Source organism: Dermacentor albipictus, chromosome 2 (assembly GCF_038994185.2).
Source record: "Dermacentor albipictus isolate Rhodes 1998 colony chromosome 2, USDA_Dalb.pri_finalv2, whole genome shotgun sequence".
Taxonomy (NCBI): domain Eukaryota; kingdom Metazoa; phylum Arthropoda; class Arachnida; order Ixodida; family Ixodidae; genus Dermacentor; species Dermacentor albipictus.
In genome coordinates, this window is record NC_091822.1 from 196,986,323 (window position 1) to 197,008,201 (window position 21,879).

The window sequence follows — 21,879 nt, forward strand, 5'->3', positions numbered from 1 at the left end:
CCTGTGAGCAGTGGGTTTCCGGGATCCCCAGAAGTGCTGCTGGAGCTTCGCTTATTTATGTTTCAGAATGTGTGAGGTGTAGGCTTCCGTAATCTTCAGGAGCGATCACAGTTCTTCCCTTTTCTGTGTAAAAATACACTGTGATAATTCACGTTTACTTTGGTTTCAATTCCTGTTTTAAGGTCTCCCCCTACTATAGGCATCTAGAACTGTAGCCAGAAAGGATTACCACAAAATCTGGCATACTAGAGGTCTGTCAGCTGCTCTCATCCTCGAATGCCACCAGGCATTCCGAATCTGGGCCACAAAGATGCAAACAGCCTGGTGACCAACCTTCATTGGCTTTTCATCAAGATCTTGCCCCCTTTTCTTCTCAAGGTATTGGAGCAGAGGGGCAGCAGTCTCTTGATTCTGGTAGATCTGAGGCGAGTTTTAACCCAAGAAGCACAAAACCAAAGCTCTTGTCCCCTTTTCTTCTAAGGTATTCAAGCAGAAGGGCGGCAGCCTCTTGGTTCTGGTAGATCTGAGAGAAGTTTTAACCTAAGAAGCACAAAGCTAAACTACAAGCACACATGCGCACAGTGAAAGAGATGAGAACAGCTGCGCATGGCGTGAATGAGAAACATGTGTGAGGAGAGAGTGGCAGCCAAGAGCTCCAAGTGAGGCAAGGCATGGTGCTCGGTGTTCACACACGCACATTTGACCATAGTGGTTAGGGGAAAAACCAGGTGGCACGTGTGTGGCAGCCAGAGAGGAAGGAAGACGCAGATGGCATGTGTATGTTGCATGTGTATGTTGCATGTGCTGTGTGCGGATGGACAGCATGGGAGAAGAGTTGCAGATTGCACTAAAAAAGGGGAATGTTTGCGGGAAATGTGTCAGTTTGTCATAGTTCGTAGCAAGTAGGGGCTCATCTGGGATCAACGTGGACATGGAGGTGGTGAATATGCCTGGAGAGTACCTGCTGCATCTGCAGGGCCAGACCAACTACTCTGCCATGCCATGTGAGCAAATCGCTGCAGCAGTTCGACAAAGGCTGATGGTGGCCAAGGCAGTGCCAGCAAGTTCTGTGACAGCAGCGGTGGTGCTTCAACCGTCACGCGATGCCACTCCATGCTCCACTGAAGGTCAGCTCCCTAAATACAGTCAATTTAACGACATCCAGTCCCTTGAGGGGTTTCTGGACTGGCTGGTGATGTTTTGTTTGGTCAACGGTGTTGCCGCCAACAAAAGGCTCACTCACATTGTGCCCGCTGCTTAGGAGTGCAGCACGAAGTTGTGGTGACACTTCATGACTATGTTTGTGTCGTGGGAGAAATTTATGGTGGCCTTCATTTCGGAATTCTCTTTTATTGACTCAAAACACGCTTGAAACAAGAACTCAAGCTCTGCACGCAACACCCAGAAGAAAATTTTAAAGAATTTATTTAGATAATTCATGCCTATTATGACAGGATCGGTGGCGAAGTTTCGTGATCAGAAAAGGTTGACTGTGTGTTGCCGCAAATGCACCCACAACTCTCCACGACTTGGTAGAGGGCAAACAGTTCGCCAATCTCAAGGAGTTGGCTAAGGCAGCTAATGACCTTGTGCAACGTCCTTGGAAGCGGTTGCAGTACAAGCCACTGCCGCCTCTGACAGATCAAGTGGCGAAGAACCTTGCCCTCCAGTCAGCTGTGAACATGACTGGCCTGCCCAGAACGCAGCTTGGAGTGTTGACGCTACGGATGAAGTGCCATTTCAGTCTCCACCGGTGGAATCCTACTCCTGTTTACTGTAGAAGAGAGTGGTGGTGTAAGTGGACCCGGAGCTCCTAGCGAGGTAAGGCATGGTTCCCAGAGGCCACGCTTATGCAGTTGACTGTAGTTGCTACAGGAGTGACCAGGTGGTGTGAGTGGGGAAGCGAGAGAGAGAGAGAGAGAAAACTATTTTTATGGAGCACGAGAGGCGTGTGTGTGTTGAATGTGGTGTGCGCAGATGAACAACGTGGGAGAAGAGTCGCGGAGTACAATAATAAAGGGAATATTCACGACAAACATGTTGGCTTACCATCATTTCTAACAAGTGGACCGCCATTTCATTCCCTATATTCCACCCATATGGGCGCCAACACCTATAAAAAGGCAAAAATAAGAAAAGTACTACCATGCTCAGACTATTTCACACCATGCAACTGTAAGCTTCCATCAGTTTCATTGTCAATGGTTGTCATCTGCTAGAAAAGCATCACCAGCTGAAGCACGCAAGCTTCTCTGCATGTCAACACCGCCCCTGTCACATACGCTTCGCATCACTGCTCACAGACACTCCGCCATTGGTTGCCTCTGCTGCTGCCAGCGAATTTTTCCGAAATGTTTCAATCTTGATCACAGCGGCATGCACCATTCTAAAAACAGTTTTTTGGACTGCCACAACTGCCGCTGCGCTGCTTTTGGGCCCATATCGCTTGCATGTGAAACAAGCTTAAGGCACTGTGTGCTACTGTGCCTGCTCCCCATTACCCCTGAGCAGTAGAGTGAGTAAGAGTGGCCAAGCCAGAAGTAGACTGAAATGCTCACCTTGAGATGTTTTATCTCCATGCGCAGGGTGGCAATCTCAGCTTTCTTGCTCTCTGCATTGCGCACCAACTCAGAGACCTGCTGCTCCAGCAAGCTCTTTTCCCGCTCCAGCTGCAAGATTGTCGTGGGGGATGCCTTGCCTGCACTCTCCGACGTCTGAGTGCCCACCGTGGGCTGTGCTGGCCCTGAAATAATTGCATTCTTCAAAGAACCAAGCTCCCAAAACAAAATAAGGAGTGGCAGCAGAATCCACTCGAGGAAACAAAAGTCCGAACTTTGCCATGAACCATGTGAACATTTATACCCAGATATTCTTTTGAAGGCCTCGAAATTATACTGAAAGAACACAATTGCACATCATCTCTACATAATCAAATGAGCCATAATTTTCTCGTAAGTGAAAGTTGTAATACACTGCAAGAGCAGGTTCACAAGAGCTTGCAAAAAAAACTGCTCAAAAATTATTCCTGCGATAAAGAAATTGGCCTTGTTGCTTGATTGAGTGCCTACTGTGGTTAATTATGCACTACAAGTCCACCATTAAATAATGTGGGCTGAATGCTCACCAGTTTTGTTTAGTCATCAGGAAGCCAAGAGTAAAAGTTGTTAGGTCCAAAACTGCTTAGTTGGTTATAAGGGACGTTATAGTGGAGAGCTCCAGATTAATTGTGACCACATGGGATTCTCTACTGAACACCTAAACCAAAGTGCAAGAGCATTTCTGCATGTTTCCCTCATCAAAATGAAGCTGCTATGGCCAGAAATTTAACTTGTGACTTCATGCTCAACAGCAGAACGCTATAGCCACTGAGACACCACAGCATAATAGCAGAAAGGGTGCCACAAAGAACACAGCTGAGCATGGCCAAAGACTGGGTGTAAATACAGTATTGAGATGGGAAAAATTACAGGCACAGGTTCCATGGATTAGTCTCACATGAAAGAAAACTGAAGACACCTGGTAGAGGCCTTTGTTCTGTGGCGGACATAAATGAGGCTGACAATGACAAACAATGCATACATGCAAACCTGCGACCTTTAAATTTTGTAAAAAGACCATGGACGTAGGGGAGGAGGGCTGGCAGGCATACTTTAATACTTGTGCCCTGAGCACAATCTTTTGCGGCATACATACACAATTTTTGCAAGTCTCTGCTGTGCCAAGTTTGCTGCTGCTGTTCCAAGCAGCAGCAAACTTGGCACAGCAGAGACTGACAAGCAACACATTGTTTTTTTATCACAATGAATTTTCAGTGACTTTACTGTTGCTGGTTCTCACTGCTCTAGGAACTACAGTTAAACCTCAATATAACGAAGTTTGCGATGTAAGAAACTTTTTTCGTTTCTGTTTCTTGCTTCCATTGAAATGCATGTAGTATTTTTTTTTATCGTTCTAACAATGTAGTTTTGTTTCGCGGTTCCAATAAGTTTTTGCAAGCACAAAAAGCAAATTTAGGCAAGTTCTGCCACCTGTAAAGTTATTTGTAATTTTTCAAGTCCATGGCCCCCCACGTGCAGACGATCAAATAGCACATGTGACATTTCAGCATCCAGCATGACATTTTGACATCTAGAGCGTCCATTTTATCCATTGGCACACAAAATCATGCTAGTTACTTCTTTCTCTTGTAATCATGGTGTTTGTCGTTTGCGCAACAATAAGTGGTGTGCCCCTGAAAATAGAAGTGCTCTCCCTGAAACTCAAAGTAAAGATAAACAAGTAGAGGAGGTGGTGTGATGGTGGCCATTAGGAATGACTATCAGCCATCTTTGGTTTTCCTTGACACCCCACTAGAGTTGATCTAGGTGGTGATGCAACTTAAGAGCACATACATTTTAGGTACACTGTGCCACCCTTCGAGAAGCTTTTTCGATTTTATTGATCATTTACAGCAGCCACTCAATGACATACTTAAAACACATCTAAAATGTATCATAACCTTAGGCGCCGACTTTAAGTACTCCAATATTAATTGGGCTGCATGAGTCGTCACTTCCTCAGAAAATGACTCTGATCATTCCAAATTGCTACATATATTGAGTATGTATCCTCTCAATCAGCTTGTCAAAAATCCAACACGAAGCAGCAATATATTATACCTGTTGCTGACAACTCTCTATGATAATTCTGTAACTCATGTGCTAAAGAAACTAAGCGACCATAAAGTAATACATAGCTTTCTTCCAGCTGCAATTCCTGATAAATCGAACCCTACAAATATTATTTTGAACTATTCTAGAGCTGACTGTGGTAAAATGAATACAGTCAAACCTCTATATAGTGAAGTAGGTAAAATCAGCAATTTGCTTCGTTATATTGAAATCTGGTTGTATTGAAATTCGACCTTTTATGCAAATAAGTACAGTCGCCAGTCGATTTTTCTTGCATGGAAAGTGGCCGCAGAATTTTCCAAACTATTGGGCAATCAAAAAAAGCAAGTTTGAATGAAAAAAACAAATCATTTAGATGAGTTTGGGAGTTGGCGACGAATGGTCAGCAGTACGAATTAAGCGAAGCCAGACACACTTTCACGTGCACTCCCACAGCGTGGCTGACAGCGTTGCCCGCACTGGGTTGACGCTATCATGAAAAGCGACGGCAGTGGGGAGTGAATGCTTTGTCTGCCTCTCGCTACAACGAGTCACCAAAAGTCGAGATTACGCAACCTTCAATATTAAATGTGCAGGAAGACAGCTTACATGATGGCAGGCCGTATCGGCACAACCACTCTTTCCACGTGTAACAGATTACCTCTAAAGCAGCGTGCATGGCTACGTATGCGCTCAGCCACGCTTACAGTCATTCGCAGCCACGGCCAAGACGCATGCCAGTGAGCACGCCAACTTACCCCTTCGTCCCTCATGTGCGTTTGATCGCGTTACCACACTTTCACCCCACTCCTCTTGTCCTCTACTCGCATGGAAGGCGGCACTCGTGACGCCACCAGCTTTCTTGTCTCACCCTCACACACATTCACTCACAGCTAAAGAACAAAGTGTGCGGAGCGCGACAGGACATCATCACACTTCCACTTTATACGGAACATCATGCGGCTCCACTTCAGTGGTCGATCTCGTCACACGGCGCATGATTTGAGAGGTATGTTGAGGTATCACTTGACTATCTGAGTCCGCAGAAGTTTCTATTTGTTGTCTCAGCATTCCTTTGCAGTAGAAGCAAAATTTCGTTATATTGAAATCGCAAACACACTTCGTTACATTGAGGTTTAAATACACAGACAAGAGGTTCTGAATACATGGATAAGAGGACACAGTTTTATGGACAAGAGGTTAAGAACAGTTAAATACATTGTTATATCGAGAATTTCGTTATATTGAAGTTCATTATATCGAGGTTTAAGGGGACCCTGAAACGATTTTGACGTTTGTACAAGTGCACTGAGTCGTTAGAGTAGACCCTTCTGATCATTAACTGATGCATCTAGTGCTCCACATAGAGCGTGTAATTTATTATAAGGTTTTCAAAATGTATATCACTGCCGATCGCAGCACACCACACGGCTGAATTTTCAGCCACCCATAACTATTTGATATAAATTGCCCTAATGACACTAGTAGGGCGAGCTATCCGATTGGCTGCCCAGGGTGAGTCATTGATAATTTTTCCAACTTTATAGTGAATAAATGTAGTTCGTAATAGTTGGAATGATAGTTAATTTGTTTCTATAAAAAGAAAGTAACAAAGAGAATGCACAAGGACAATTTCTCACTACACTAAGCAGTTCGAGCATAAAGCAAGTGTCGCCGGCTTGTGTTGCAACATGCTCCGTGTTGACGAGAGCTCCGCGGTTAGTGTTGACCTCTATTTTTATTCTCGCAAGCACCATGGTTCACCCTTATTATGTTGTGGGCCACAAACGTAGTGACTGGCAATATGTCAAGCTGCGACGTTGCATCCCTCTGCAAGGCCGCAGACCAGCTGAGTAGCTGCAGCACCTTGGACTGCAGCCATCCGATCGGCGCCAGGATTTGCGCGTTTGCAACCATCACTTTACGCCGGAAGATTACCACCACAATAGTGTTTCGTGTGTCCGGTATTCGGGTAAATGTAAGCAGAAGTGGACTGGGCCTGACCATTTCACAGTGCTGTTTTAAGCGATGAGCAAGTCTATGCTATGGTTTGCACAGTGCAGCCACCTAGTAGCAAAAGCTCAAACAATCACAGTAGCTGTAACAAAGTCTATTCCACTTTGCTGCTCATGTAAATTTTCCTCAGGAGTGTAATCATCAACATATTGTTTTTGTAAGTGTTTAAAATGTTCTACACTTCGTTAGAGCAATATTAGCTTTTCGTTTGGCTGGTCAAGCTCTGCGCCACCAGGTGGCTGGACCATGCAGATTGATCAGGCCCCTCACGTACAGCTACGCTAAAATTCCATCAGCTGGAGTTTATGCCTCCACCCAAGTTCTCGAAACGCCCCTTTCGCCTATGGTTACTAGAACACCGGACGGTCGGCGCTGCGACAGAATGCTCGCAACACTTCGCTGCTCGCTGCTTCGATAGCTCTCGCTTGTGGTCGACTGCCATGCTGCTGGCAGAGAGGTTGGAGAGGCTTCACGCGCTTGCTCCTAGACAACCGGAAGTAGACGACACGACGTGCCATCCTGATGCAGAGCCAGTGAAGACTGAGCTTAGCCCCGATCACTCAGCGAATGAGTTAAGGAGAAAATGCATGGCTATGGAGGAGGGTAACTTGTAATCGTCCATAGCTCTCTTAATATGAGACACTTCACACAAATTGTGGTGCGAATGATTAACTGCACCTGTACCCTACGCATCTATAAAATTTGTCCAAACCGTTTCAAGGGCCCTTAAACTGTAGTAGTAACGTATTTACTCGAATCTAGGCCGGTTCCGATTTAAGACAACCCCCGAATGCCCGAAGACAGAATGAATAAAAATGTTTACCTTGAATGTAGGCAGAACAAAATAGTGAGGACAGCATTCACACAATGAAAACAGCATTTATTTAATATGAACATGCCAAGCTCATTCTGCGTTATTATCACTGCTAGCCTCGCCGCTATAGCCGAGACCACACGCACACTTGCGCACCCATGCATGCGCAGACAGTGCAGCACAGCTCACATGTATCGAAACACAGTAAAATCTCGATGAACAGCTCCTCTCTGTTATCACGCGCTTATTTTCCGTATCATTGTCATCTCCTCCTTGCGGCACACACAACATGCGTCCCCCATTGCCTCCTCCATCGACGGAAGTCCCCCCGGCTTGAACATTTGACGGTGCCTTTGTGGCTAGCACAACATTTCGTTTGAAAATGGCACTATAGTGGCATCGCTTGTTTGGTGCCATTACAATAACGCAATGCTATGGGTCACACCGCACGCCAATATGACACAGGTCAAAATAGAGTCGTCACTTACATACTTTAGCTGGTTACTGACGCGGCTAATAGCAGTTGCGATACTGATTTTTTCAGATGGTGCTAGCTATGCACCATATTTATAATTTTCAATTACAAACTGGTGCATTTTTTTTTAATCCTTGAATCTAAGCCAGCCCTAGAGTTTGGTATATGATTATTTGAAAAAGCTAACAGCCTAGATTTGAATAAATATGTACGTTGCAGGAATTTGGCCTGATGTATAGAAATTCCTACCTCACCCGTACAGTTAATCAAAGCTTGTTGCTGTTTCGTGACAAACTAAAAGAAATTGAGTGTGCCTGTATACCAAAGTTGAAAATTAAAGTAAGCGACAATCCTTCTTGGTTCAAAACAAAAGTAGTGTCTAAATATAAAGAAAAGGGCATAATGCAGTGCCAAGCAAACAAACACAAATTCTGAATGGGAAAGCTATAGAGAGGCCTCAATTGCTCGGGTCGAAGTGCACAGGAAGCAGAGTAAAACAGTAAACAACTAAACACGATCAGCAGCCGGATGGACGAAGGTGAGTGTCCATCCCCGCCATCATGCTTTTCTCGCAACAGCTCTGCCATCCCTCTATTTTGCTTTTTTTCATGCAACCAAATTATAACAATTATCAGTTACAACAATGGAATTTTCATGGCATTTGAATGTTGTTATAAGTGGTTTCCACTGTACTGGGAGCCAAATGTATTATGGGTTGCACATTCCCCTGCTGTACATGCTCCACTGTTGAAAGAACTTTTAGCTCCATCAAGATCGCAAAAGCACAATGAGAAAGCACAATGTTGACTGTTTATGTTTGGTACAACCTTGTGACACCTGTCTGCGGAATGCCACAAAGCAGACTATCTTTGCAGGGTCAGAATTGTGCCTACCAGAATGAAGCTTCTTGTGCTCTTTTGTCTGGCCATTGGAGTCCAGGCTGTCTTTGCTTGAGGATGACTTGATGCTGCTACACTTTCGGGCACCAGCGGTGCCTCGGGAAAGCATGTTCTCCTTGTTCACTGGGTCAGAACGACTGCGAGAGAGAAGAGGGCAGCAAAAAAAATACAGCTTTCTACAACACTGCACAGCTGCCTCACAGCAACATGCACAAATATCACTGCTGGTTTCCTCCTCAATGCAGTATCTCCACTGTGAACACATTGCTAAAGGCATCAGAAAAGCTAAGGAAGCACATGAATTTCGCTTTTTTTTCATCCCACTATTCAAAAGGTAACATATGTCGGGTATATTAAAACAATCTCTCAATATCTGAAATGGAAGTTCTGTGCTGTCAAACGTTCCACGGTGCATTCTGATCTCAGTGCTCTACTTTCTGGTAAATAGGCTATGCTATGTGCAGTCAGCATACCTTGATCCTTTTTAGGCCTGCCTAGATTTCTACATCTTGCTTTTCGAAAGGTCTGTGTCAAATATCACAACTTCTGAGTGATTTAGTGAATGATGAGCTGTTGGAGAAATGGCATGCTCTTTCTTGTTATCACATTTTATCAGCATGTTACAGCCTCTACCCATGCAGCAGATGGAGTTGAAATTTGGCAAAGTCACTCTGAACACAGTAGCTCGACGAGATTCTTCAGCAACCCTGAGTGCGTACAAGCAGATCTGGTGCAAAGGCAACTACAAAAATTGAAGCAAAGGACTTTTGCACTGCTTTTTTCTTAACTCTAGTTGTATTAAAGGCCTGCTGTGCTTTTTTTTTACATAGTTTTCTTATCACCACTGATGCACAGCACAGCCTTATCAATTCGTTTGAAAGCACTAGTTGTTGCATTGCCTGAGCTCAACATGCCTAGTGTGTTCTCGAACATTATATTGGTACAGTAAAACTTCGTTAAACCGTACCCGCTTAGACAGTAGTTTCGTTTTAAAAGTAGTAAAGTCAAATCCTCGACTCAGCAGCCGTTGAAAATCATGGGTTTCGTACCCGTATAAACCGTACCAGCTTATGACATACATATCGGTTAACACGTAGTGTTTTCACTTTTCGGCGCACAAACACGGCGTTGCGTCATCTCCATCAGGCGGCCCCGCAGAACAACAAGCCTCAGAGATCGGAACAATGGCCTCCAAGCGCCCTGTGCGTTTGCGCGTGAAGCCACATCAACATCAACATCATTTCGGCGCCGTGCCATACAGTGTTGTGGCGTCGTGCAACCAAGGACTCACGTCATGCCGAAGCTTGGTGCTAAGCATAGAATAAAAATTAGACATCATTCGTGCCATGTTTGTGCCATCAAACGCGACACTAAGAAGTCGGTGCGTGACAGAGATCTGCTGTTGACTACGGTGTGTGGCATTTGGAATGCGAAGAAGTTGCTACGAGGTTATGTTCCATCATTGCCTCTGTCGTTGCCGAAGTGTCGACTAGTGACAGTGATGGGGACAACACAGAAAGCGACAGCACGGGCGATTCAAGCCCGACAGTGGCAGAAGCTGCGTATTATATCAGGCTCACGAGTGCAATCATCACGACGAGAACAGCACCCCGCAATGAACACAGCACCCTACTACTTCTGCAGCGCTACCGCGCACGTACACAGAGAATACGTAACACCAACAAGGAATCTGCCACGCGAGTGTTTGCCGAGAAGAGGGGGCTGGCTGAAAAGCTGGCTCGCAGCTTCAGTAATGTTGAGGCCACTGTCGTAGCTGCTAGGCCGCTGCGGCATCAAACGAAAGTAACACTTTTGTCGCACGAAGTGAATAAATACTGCATGTTTTCTTCCCCTTTCATCGCACTCTCTCTCAGTTCCATTTTTGACAGGTAAGTCGGTGATCTCATGCTATTTCGGTTAAGCAGTACTACCGTTTAGTATGTACTTTTTTCGAGCTTTGGCTAACTACGGTTTAACGAGGTTTCACTGTATAGCCCTATCCAAGTGTGCCTTGAATGTGATGCGTCCAGTTTCTTCAAAAACACTCAGCATGCTACATACGGTTATCGAGAACTTTCTGCATCATGTTTAAATAGCAGCCAGCTGTGAGCTACTCCAGTTCTGACTCTACAATCATCGACTGTGCTAACCGTGGTCATTGCCCCTATAGTGTTTCTTGCTTTCTGGCCCCAAGTTTTACTAATAGAATGTTTAATTCTGTGCTGCAATGACAGAGGGACCCACCCCTATTCCACAGACCTTCGACAGGCAGAACTGAACCTTGCTGGAGACATTAAAAGAGGTCGCTACGGTTAACAACTGGTACAGCAAAGACAAGCTAAGTCATGTTTATTTATCTTTGAAAGACGCCGCTTGGGCATGGTTCAAGAACCAAGTTATCCCTCATTTCTTAATGTCTCGGACTAAGTCATTGAAAAGTAAAGTACACCTCTCCCTTTCAACACAAAACATGCTATTACAGTCAAACTCACTTATAACAATACCGGTTTTTACAATATAATCGGATATAACAATGAGCAATCACTGCACTCTTAAGTTTTGTGTGTTCTGTAGTAAAATAAACCGCTCACTATAATGCTCCTATACGGCATTATCAATTATAACAATTAAACCTGGCTACTGGGTGCATGTGTAAAAGCAAACAAAAATTCACAGGGTCTTTTTCATTTTCCCATAGAGACTTGAAGGTGAAAGCCCAAGTGCCAATGCATTAAAAACAGACACATCACGTACACATCCCCTTAAGTTGCTTAGCCTACTTCACTTAGTCATCCCTCTTAATTTTCTTGCTCATCCTCTTAATTCGCTAAGTGTACTTCAGTTAGCCATCCCTGTAATTCCAAAGGTCTAGGGTTCAACTCCCACCAAAGATGGAGGGTTCGTAGCCTTTTTGTATCTTTCATGTCATCGGAGCGTTTTCACTCAAGAACTTTGAAGCTGAACTGACTGATGAGATGTATAAGGCTTTCACCTTAATAACAAAATCCTCAGGGGGGAATTGCCGCATCGTCTGCGTGCTGCACACCTTTGCCGCACCCACCTTACTGCCTTCATCGCAGTCACACCCTCACACACCTCCCTTCATTCTCCCATCCACCCCTCCGACGTCAACGCTATCGGTGCAGTCAACTTGTGTTTTAGAGGAGTGGAAGAGGATGAGAGAGAGGCATGTGAGGGTTCAACTGCAACACAGGTGTGCCATGCGAGGTGCGTGGCACAAAAACAAATGCAGAAGCTCACTTTTCTTTCTTTTTTTTTTTCACGGTTTCGCATGCCTCCTCTCTTTTTGCTGCAAGCACCCGTCAGCCTGATTTAAAAATGCAGCCTAGGAACTTTGTAGTAAGTGGTTTATAGTATCACAGGACACATACACAAAAAAGTTCACAGCCCTGCAGCCGCTCACTGTTACCTACATCTGAGTATTGTTAAAAGACAGTAATGCTATGAGTAAGTTTGACTGTACTTCTTTCTGTCTAACTAAAATGTTTTGATGCTTGTTCCCTCTGTTTTTTTGTGCAACCTGCTTATAACAATTGAATTTACTTGGCAATTGAATATTGTTATAAGTGGGTTCAACTGTATACAAGCTAGACCGCAAAATGTGACGTCCACATGAGATTTAACAGCTAACAAGCCAGTGGTAGACTGAAAATTCCGTTGAGACAAATGCACAGGTCAGAAAGAAGCATGCTGCATTTGGCATCATCATCCAGACATAAGAAAAGCTAGGCTTCACTTGGAGCACTTTTTGCGTGGGCCCTAGCAAAAAGGTTAAATAAACGACAGACTCACGTGGTAGACATGGGCCTGTTTGTGCGCGTGCGTGCTGCGCCCGGTGTGCCGGCTGTGCGAGAAGAGTCCTTTTTGAGCGGTGTAAAGATGCTTTCCTGACCAGCACGGCTTCTCTGCTGCAGGGCACTCAGCCCCTGGGGCAGGGCACTGTTGCCTGCTGACCGCAGGGTGCCGCCCACTGTGCGCCCAGCATTGCGCATCATCGAGCCACAGCCCACTCAGAGCCCCCTCTATGCCACAGGGGAGCCAGCCCTGCACCAAGAATGAAGAGAGATCAACACAATTTCTGGTATGCAACACAGAGAAGAAATTAAACCTACACATTGGGACATACAAATGTGAAAACCACAGCTTTGTTGAAAACATTCCTATGGATATGAGAACTACAGCAACCACACGCACGCACATGTATACCGATGGCTCGACCACATCTATTTCTGGCAGTGTTGTAGTTACTCTGACAAGAGGAATAACGCTGCTACTTAAGACATCACATGTCACAGCGTCTACGAGGGTGGAACTCAAGGCTCCGCGTAGTGTGCTTCAATTTATTGACACGGAAAGTCCTGGTAAATTGCCAGTGCTGGTTTTACGGAGCACGCTATCAGTTCTCTGACTTGGATCAAGAATAGCTGGTGTACGAAATTGTCAAACTTCACCACAACGTCAAATAAAAAGGCCACTAAATGTCTTTGCAGTCTTTACCTGGAAGTTGCAGAGTCAGTGGTAATGATTACGCAAACAAAGTTGCTCAAGTGCCACCTCAATAAGACCAGAGAGTTCCCCTTTCCACAGCAGATGCTGCAAGGCAGCTTCGCCATCTGGCACAAACACACTGATTAGCAGAGTGGAACAACCCAAATATAAGGCAAACCAGACTACATGAACTACAGCCTTCACTGCAGCTCGCACCACCACCCGGGCTTCTTCGACATGAGGCATTGCTTCTGTGTCAGCTGTGGTTGGCAGTTGCCTTCACAAGGGCTTATACTACACTAAATGTAATGACCAACAGTGCTGCGTGCGATGTCTGTGGCAGCAAAGGAGAACATTGAGCATCACTGTGCCACTGTCCTCAATTTCAATCACAAAGCTGTCCGTACAGATTCCCCCCCCCCTTTTTTTTTGCATTTTGCCTTTTCTGCAATGCACTTAATTTCATGTGTAACATAAGTGCAGTCCCCACTATTAATAGCATCCTTTTTTTAAATACAAGCAGCAAATGTCCACATTCCAGATAGCTTAAACAAAAATTTGTACCAAAAGAAAAAAATGTTTGCAACACAAATGCTCCAGCCCTTTTGAGGTGCAATGCAATGGCTGGTCATCACAGTCAAGTTGATGAACATTCTGCCATGAAGATAAGAACAGTGGTATGCTTGCAGTGGTCTCCAATGCTATGTGATTGCAGAAACATAGTGCTGCTGTTATGTTCCTTATTCTATACCTCTATAAGTGTTTTTCAGATTACACCCTTTGCAGCCCCGCACATGAACAAAAGGTTAGAAATGCAAATTTTTGCTCATGGACAGCTCAACAATGTAATGCAGAGCAGCAAGCTCCACTTGTGAAGCACTGTACAAAAATGATTAGATTGCGTTGACCTTATTCTAGTCTAATAGGATGCGAAACTAACATCATCTAAGATCAGTGACCTATAACGAACATCAGTGACCAAATCTTGCTTCAGAATGACCTAAACAATATTCAAAATTGGTGTGATGACTTGCTAATGCTATATTTATAGAAATAAAGAAAAAACAAAGAAACAAAAAAGAAAGCAAAAAAATATGTCAATAACCCGCCATCACAATCCCCTCATATTCTCATATGTAATAGATAGCAAGCATATTGAATCAGTTAGTTTTCACATACCTAGGCATCATTATTTCTCACAACCTTGACTGGTGTCTGCATCTGAATAACGGAATAATGTTGTAACATCTGCTAACAAAAAGCTCGTTATTTTTTTAAACATCCCTTACAATATGCTCCTCTCCACGTAAAACTACTACAATACAAACTGTTCATCAGACCTAAACTTTAGTATGTTTCTGCCATCTGGTGCCCCCATGACATTTCCATAACGCCCTTGACGCCTTACAGAATCACATTACTAGGTTCATTCCCTCAGCATATTCTTACGGCATCGGCATATCATCATTAAAGCAGACTCCAGTTTACCAACACTTTTGTATTGCCGTCACATTGCCAACCTATCATTATTTCACAGATATCTTCACAGTCAATCTAACCCTTTCACCACACATTTCCCCACCAGCATGAATATCATTATTTCACCGTTATCTTTACAGTCCTCTCACCCTTGCACCATACATTTCACCACCAGCATTAATAACATGTCGCATAGGTCATTAATTGAGTGTTGCCTGCCCTAAAGTGCACACTGACATTTCTGGCTTCCTTTTCCCCTCGTGTAGTTGCAGAGTGGAAAGGCTTCCCTTACAACAACACTGCCATCATCAATTCATCTACATTCACGGAAGAAGTGTCAGTGATTCTCTCACCTTAACTAATATTGTTTAGCTATTGTTGTAATCCCACCCCTTACGTGGTGTATGTATTACCCCCGTGTGGGGTCTTTAAGGAAATAAAGAAAGAAACAAAAAAACAAAAAAGAAAGGAAGGAAAAGATATAAGAACAACTTGTTTCAGCTGAACAAACGTGGTTGTGAGTAACACTCGTTCCTGTCCTGTTCTTACTTCACATTATTTTGTGCCCTATCACACCATAAGTATGAGCAAACTAGCCAAGCAACAAGTAGTGATGCTTTGCTCTTGCTGCTTACAAATAATGTAAACACGTGTTAATTAATTAATTAGTATTTATGGCGCAAGGGCAACAACGGCCAAAGAGCGCCAGCAACGATGTTTAGTAGTGCAGTAGAATGTTATAAACCTGTCAGCGGGTATAGTGAGTTGCAATGCCTGTGATGTACTGCGGTGGCTGTAAAGGCCTAGGAATTAAAAACACGAGGCTTGCATTTCTTGGGAGAATTTAGGATGATCATGTAGGATTTCAGGCAGCGTAGAGAAGATGAGTTTAAAAGCGGTAAGATATATTCTTCAAAAAGTTCACATCATTAAGATAACTTAACAGCCGGTCGAGGGGGAACATCGGCTCAGCCGATAGGAAAAATGCAGGATGCATAGGTAAATTGGTACGGTAAAGTTCAGGAAAGTATTTTTTTCGCGTAGCTTCCATGCCAGGGCATTGTATAAGAACGTGGATGACTGTGAGTTGATTTCCACATCTAATGCAGACCGGTGGATCATTACCGGTTAGCAAGTATGAGTGAGTTGCATGTGTGTGCCCTATCCTCAGTCTCGACATCATTACTTCGTCCTGTCTATGCCGGTATACAGGTGTTTGGGTAATGTAGGGTTGGATGATGTGAAGTTTGTTATTGTTTTCTGTGTCCCAAGATTCTTGCCATGCGCGACGCAGTATTCCTCGAACGACAGGTTTCATATCTGTATATGGTACATAACTTAAATCTATTTGGGGCCTTAGACCTGCTAAGGCCGCATTTGCGTCTGCTGCTTCGTTACCAGGTATACTAGTATGGCCAGGTACCCAGCAGATTATAATATGTAGCCCTCTCCTGTAGGCTAAGGTTAAGCTGCTGATGAGAGTGTTTATCACTGGATTCTTTCTTTGTTTTTCAATGTGTATTGACCGGACCACACTTAGGGCATCTGTGTATATTATCGATTGATTGATCTGTTTTGTTGTTATTTCTTTAACTGCGAGGAGTATAGCGTGAGCTTCAGCAGTGAAGATACTTGTGTATTTGTTTAATCTTAAATGGGCTACAAAATCTGGACCAATTGCAGCACATGATGTTGTTTCAGCAGTTTTTGAAGCATCAGTGTAAAATTCCGGACACTTGTACTTACTCTGTAGTAATAAGAAGTGTTGTTTTACAGCTTCTTGGGGTGTATGCTTTTTGTTTATTTCGGTGAACGAGAAGTCACAATGTATGGTGACTGATTCCCATGGTGCTACTAACTCGTTAGGGTTATGCAGGTGAACGTCCGACAGCAATATATTGTTTTCTTGACATAGCGACAGTGCTTTCAGTGGAAATGGCTTTGCTAATGATGGCCGCTTTGCAAAGAGGGTTTCCGTTTCTGTGCTCTTCAACATTTTGTAACACGGGTGTTCTCGGTTGGAACTAATCTTAAGTGCGTACATAAAACTACAGTAGTTACGTTGTCGGTCTAGGTTCCACTGATTAGCTTCTACGTGCAAACTTGGAACAGGGCTAGTACGGAATGCACCTAGGGCCAGCCGCATGCCAAGGTTATGTACAGGATCGAGAATTTTTAAAACAGAACGTGAAGCTGATTGATAAACAAGGTTCCCGTAATCGATACGTGTTCTAATCAAACTGTTATACAGCGAGAGCAAGCATTTCTTGTCAGTTCCCCACGACTGGTGCGAAAGAATTTTGAGGATATTCATAGTTTTTAAGCATTTCATTTTTATGTTTTTTATATGTTGCACAAACGAGAGCTTATCATCCAATATAACGCCGAGAAATTTCTGCTCCTTTTTTACACTAAGCACATACCCGTTCATCGTAATATTCGGTTCAGGATGTATGCCTCTTTTCCGAGAAAATAACACGCATGTCGTCTTTTCTTCACTAAAGCGAAAGCCATTCTTGTCCGCCCATTTTGAAAGCCTGTTCACTCCCAGCTGAATCTGCCTCTCGCATATGGACAGATTGCATGATTTAAAACTTATCTGTATATCGTCTACATAGAGTGAGTAGGATATAAATGGTGGGAGTGTTTTTTGTAGTGTGTTCATTTTAACTAAGAATAGTGTGCAGCTGAGCACTCCTCCTTGTGGTACACCGTTTTCTTGTACGAAGACTCTCGACACTGCAGTTCCCACCCTTACTCTGTACTTTCGTTCGGACAGGTAGCTTTTTATTATATTAAACATGTTGCCTGACACGCCATACGACGCGAGGTCTTGCAATATGCCATACCTCCAGGTAGTGTCATAAGCTTTTTCGAGATCAAAAAATACTGATAGACAGTATTGCTTATGAACAAATGCGTCTCGTATATAACTCTCAAGTGGAACTAGGCTATCTGTTGTACACCTTCCTGGTCTAAAACCGGCTTGGTGGGGATCCAGAATTCCATTGTATTCCAAAAAGAACATTAATCGGCGGTTTGTCATTTTTTCAAACACCTTACATACACAGCTCGTTAGAGCGATAGGTCTGTAGCTCTGTACATAGGAGGGGTCTTTTCCATGCTTTAATATTGGCACTACTATAGCTTCCTTCCAGCAGGACGGCAATCGACCACTGCAGAAAATTTTATTGAACAGGTATAAGAGGCATTCAAGTGTTTCCTCGGGTAGGTGCTTGACCATCTCATAATTAATACAGTCTAATCCTGGCGCAGAGTTTTTGCAGTTGTGCAAAGCTATTTTTAATTCTTGCATCGTGAATGGGCAATTGTACCCATCGCTATGGGATTTTCGGAAGGAGAAGGGTATTGACTCAGCTAATTTTTTATAGGTTAGGAATGCTTTTGTGTAGTTCGCGCAACTCGATATGTGCTCAAAGTGTTCGCCCAAAGCATCTGCTTGCCCTTCTAATGTAGTAGCAGTGTCATTTACCACGGGCAAGGGTAGTGTGGTATTCCCCTTCAGCCTTCGAACCCTACTGTACACTTTCTGGCTATCTTTGTATGAGTTTATTGAGCCGATATAATTTCTCCAACTATCTCTCTTGGCTTCCCAACGAATACGTCTTCCGTTTGCTTTTGCACGTTTGAAATTTATAAGGTTTTCTTCTGTTGGATATTTGGAAAACGTACGCCAGGCTTTGTTTTGTTCTTTTCGTGCTTGCTTGCACTCTTCATTCCACCAGGGCTTAGGATTCACTATTTTACCAGAGGTTTGTGGTATTGATTGTTTCGCGGCATGAATAATGTGTTCAGTTACATAGGCAGTCATTTCTTCAATGTCAAGCTGCCTTATGGATTCAAGGGATATACATGCGAGCTCTTTGAATTCTGCCCAGTTTGCAGCATTTAGTTTCCATTTTTTTGGATTCACAGGTGGGTCATACGTATGTATTGCCTCTAAAAGAACTGGAAAATGGTCACTTCCAAAAGAGTCTGTGAGAGCTCTCCATTCAAGCAATGGCATAAGTGTTGCAGAGCCAACCGCCAGATCTATTGAGGAGTAGGTGTTATGCGTAATGCTATAATAAGTCGGAAACTTTTTGTTAAACAGGGATGCTGCAGAGGATAGAAGGAATTTTTCAATTACGCGGCCTCTTGCATCACAGCGTGAGTCCCCCCAGAGTCCACTATGGGCATTAAAATCACCAACCACAATATACGGCTCAGGAAGCTGGTCTATTAGTTTTTCAAACTCAGTAATGTCGAGCCTCTTGTCTGGTGGGATGTACAAAGAGCATACAGTAACAAGCCTATTAAGCAAAATAGCTCGTATGGCTACTGCTTCATAAGGCGTGTTAAGTTGGAGATTTTGGCATGCAACAGTCTTTGATATTATTATTGCCACGCCGCCTGATGCAGCATGTCCATCATCACGGTCTTTACGAAAAATTCCAAACTGGGTTAGAAAGTTCGAGTCACTTGATTTTAAGTGCGTCTCCTGAACACAGAACACTCTAGGCTTATATGTAGATAACAATTCTTTGACGTCATCTAGGTTATGCAAAAGCCCTCTGGCATTCCATTGCAATATCTGAACATCCATTATGACAAAGGTGTTTCTGGAAGTGTTCTGTGTAGAGTGATAATGTTATTTAGGTTTTGGTGGAATTATTCGAGGGTTTTTTTCTTTTTTACGTCCCTCAAGCAAGCTGCGCTTGTCTTTTGGTGCCACTGGCACCGATGTACTTGCGTCAACCTCCATCTCCTTCTGAGAGGCGGTGGAGGCGGGGTCACGAGGCTCTGAGGGTCTTGTCTCGGGCCTCGATTTTTGCACAGTAATGCAGCCCTGCGAGAGCAAGGTCTGCGTGTTGTTGGATTTGGCAGCACTGGGTGCTGCCTGTGTGGGGGCAGAAGTCCCCCGTGGTTCACTGCGTGTGACCAGGGCGGGCTCTTTAGGCCGTTGTGAGAGGGCCCCCTGCCTCGTCACAGCGGCAAAACTTTCGTTGCGAGGAAATGTAAGTCGCTTTCGTGCTTCAGAGAATGTGATGTTTTCATTTATCTTAAGCGCAATGATTTCTTTCTCCCTTTTCCAGATTGGGCATGATCGTGAGAATGCAGGATGATCCCCTTCACAGTTCGTGCAGTGTGATTCAGCATTACAATTATCTGATGGATGATCGTTAGAACTGCATTTGGCACACGTTAATTTTCCTCTGCATGTCTGAGAGCTGTGCCCAAACCTCTGGCATTTGAAACAACGTCTAGGATTGGGGATATAGGGCCTCACACGGATTTTCACATAGCCTGCTTCGACTGAGTCTGGTAGTGTGGTGGAGCCGAATGTAAGGATTACATGTTTTGTAGGGATTTCGGTGTCATTCCGACGGATCATGATTCTTTGAACTTTCGTCACATTTTGTTCTGCGAAACCTTCAAGCAATTCTTCTTCACTAAGATCAATCATGTCTTCATCAGAGATTACCCCACGAACACTGTTCATCGAACGGTGCGCCGTGACAGTTACTGCTATGTCACCAATGAATTTGAGGTCTGTAAGCTTTTTAAGTTGTTCTTTGTCGTTCAGTTCCAGAAGGATGTCGCCACTAGTCATCCTTGTAGCTTTGAATCCTGGGCCTAATGTGTCTCTTAGGCACTTCGAAACTTTGAAGGGAGATAGTTTTCTGGCTGTTATACTGCCGTCACTGTGGATTACATGGTACTTTGCAAAGTTGTCGTAGCTCTTGAAGAAAAATCGAGTGGTTGCTTCGTTGCGCCCCCTTTTTAGAGGACGATCAGTTAGAGAAATGGATGGAGTAGCCATAAAAAGTATTTGTCTTCGGCAGCAGCGCCAGCCACCCACCACCGAGCCCAACATGGGGACGCCACAAGGCTTGTATCTCAAGACTTGTGAACGCCAGCTGTACGCCACTACTATAACCGTACATGGTGTAACCAAGGCTGGTTAGCCACACAAGGTTAACCCTCGCCGCCAGGAAATTAGAGTAGAAAAAAAAGATAAGGAAAAGAGTGGAGAGAAGGAAAGGTGCAGAAGAAAGATTATAGATGGAGAGGGGGACAGGAAAAGGCGACTGCCGATTTCCCCCGGGTGGGTCAGTCCGGGGGTGCCGTCTGCGTGAAGCAGAGGCCAAAGAGGTGTGTTGCCGCCGCCGAGGGGCCGTAAAGGTCCAAACACCCGGCATTGGCTCAACCCCCAGGATCCCCTTTTCCCCGGACACGGCTAAGCCGCGCACGGCTACACGCGGGAGGGTCCAACCCTCGTGTGCTCGGGTACGTGGTGTCGCAACACACCAAACGCCTGCTTACGCAGACGCCCCTGCGGGGGTAAACACGTGTTATGTGCAAGCTGTGGTAAATCTGGCCATTGCCATAAGATGTGTGGCTAAGCTGCATAATAACTAAACCCCAAATAGTGGCAGACACACACACGCACACGTGTGTGTGTGTGTGTGTTTATGTGTGTGTTTATTAACTTTCTTACGCACATATATTAAAAGGCAGCTCCAGTGGTTTTTCCGGTGAGGTGCCTAGATTGGGCTAGTTGTTTTGCTCCTTAATAGGTACAGCAGCAAGCTGTAATATAACTTTGCATTGGGCAGGGGTCCCTCTAGGAAGGATGCAGAGGTTTAGTGTAACGACTGAGCTCTGTAGCCCAGCAAGGCAGATTCTTCGCAGTGAGGATAGGCCAAAACATGTCCATAGCAGATTGTGTGCTGTGACTGGCTCACTAGTGTCGCAAGTTTCACAGGCTGGGTCCAGCAACTTGTCGAGGTATTGGGCTCTCAACTCAGATGTGACTGTCATGCTGGTGCACAGAAGACAGTGTCATGCGTTCCCAGCATGAACGCAAGGAGGAAAGGGGTCACGAACCTCGGGCAAAAGCATAGAAGCAAGTTTTCTATGCTGTCAGAGCTGTAGGTGAGCATCAACAGCATCTACATCTTCTGCCGATCTGGCTGCAACAGAAGTGGGGCAAGGAGATTGGAGGGGGGGGGGGGTAAATTTGATCCCCATCAA

General features: G+C 44.5%; 1 protein-coding gene across 7 annotated transcripts in view; it reads right to left on the reverse strand.

Annotated features, from left to right (window-relative positions):
• Positions 1-21,879, reverse strand: part of LOC135898567 (cytospin-A-like) — a 138,893-nt gene that overhangs the window by 108,450 nt on the left and 8,564 nt on the right. For all 7 annotated transcript variants that reach the window (XM_065427594.1, XM_065427592.1, XM_065427598.1 and 4 more), the window contains exons 2-4: positions 12,667-12,918; positions 8,848-8,990; positions 2,559-2,743 (exon numbers count right to left, since the gene is read on the reverse strand). In XM_065427594.1, the coding sequence (XP_065283666.1) occupies positions 2,559-2,743; positions 8,848-8,990; positions 12,667-12,869 (531 nt within the window). In that variant the 5' untranslated portion in view covers positions 12,870-12,918. The remainder of the gene's footprint in view (positions 1-2,558; positions 2,744-8,847; positions 8,991-12,666; positions 12,919-21,879) is intronic.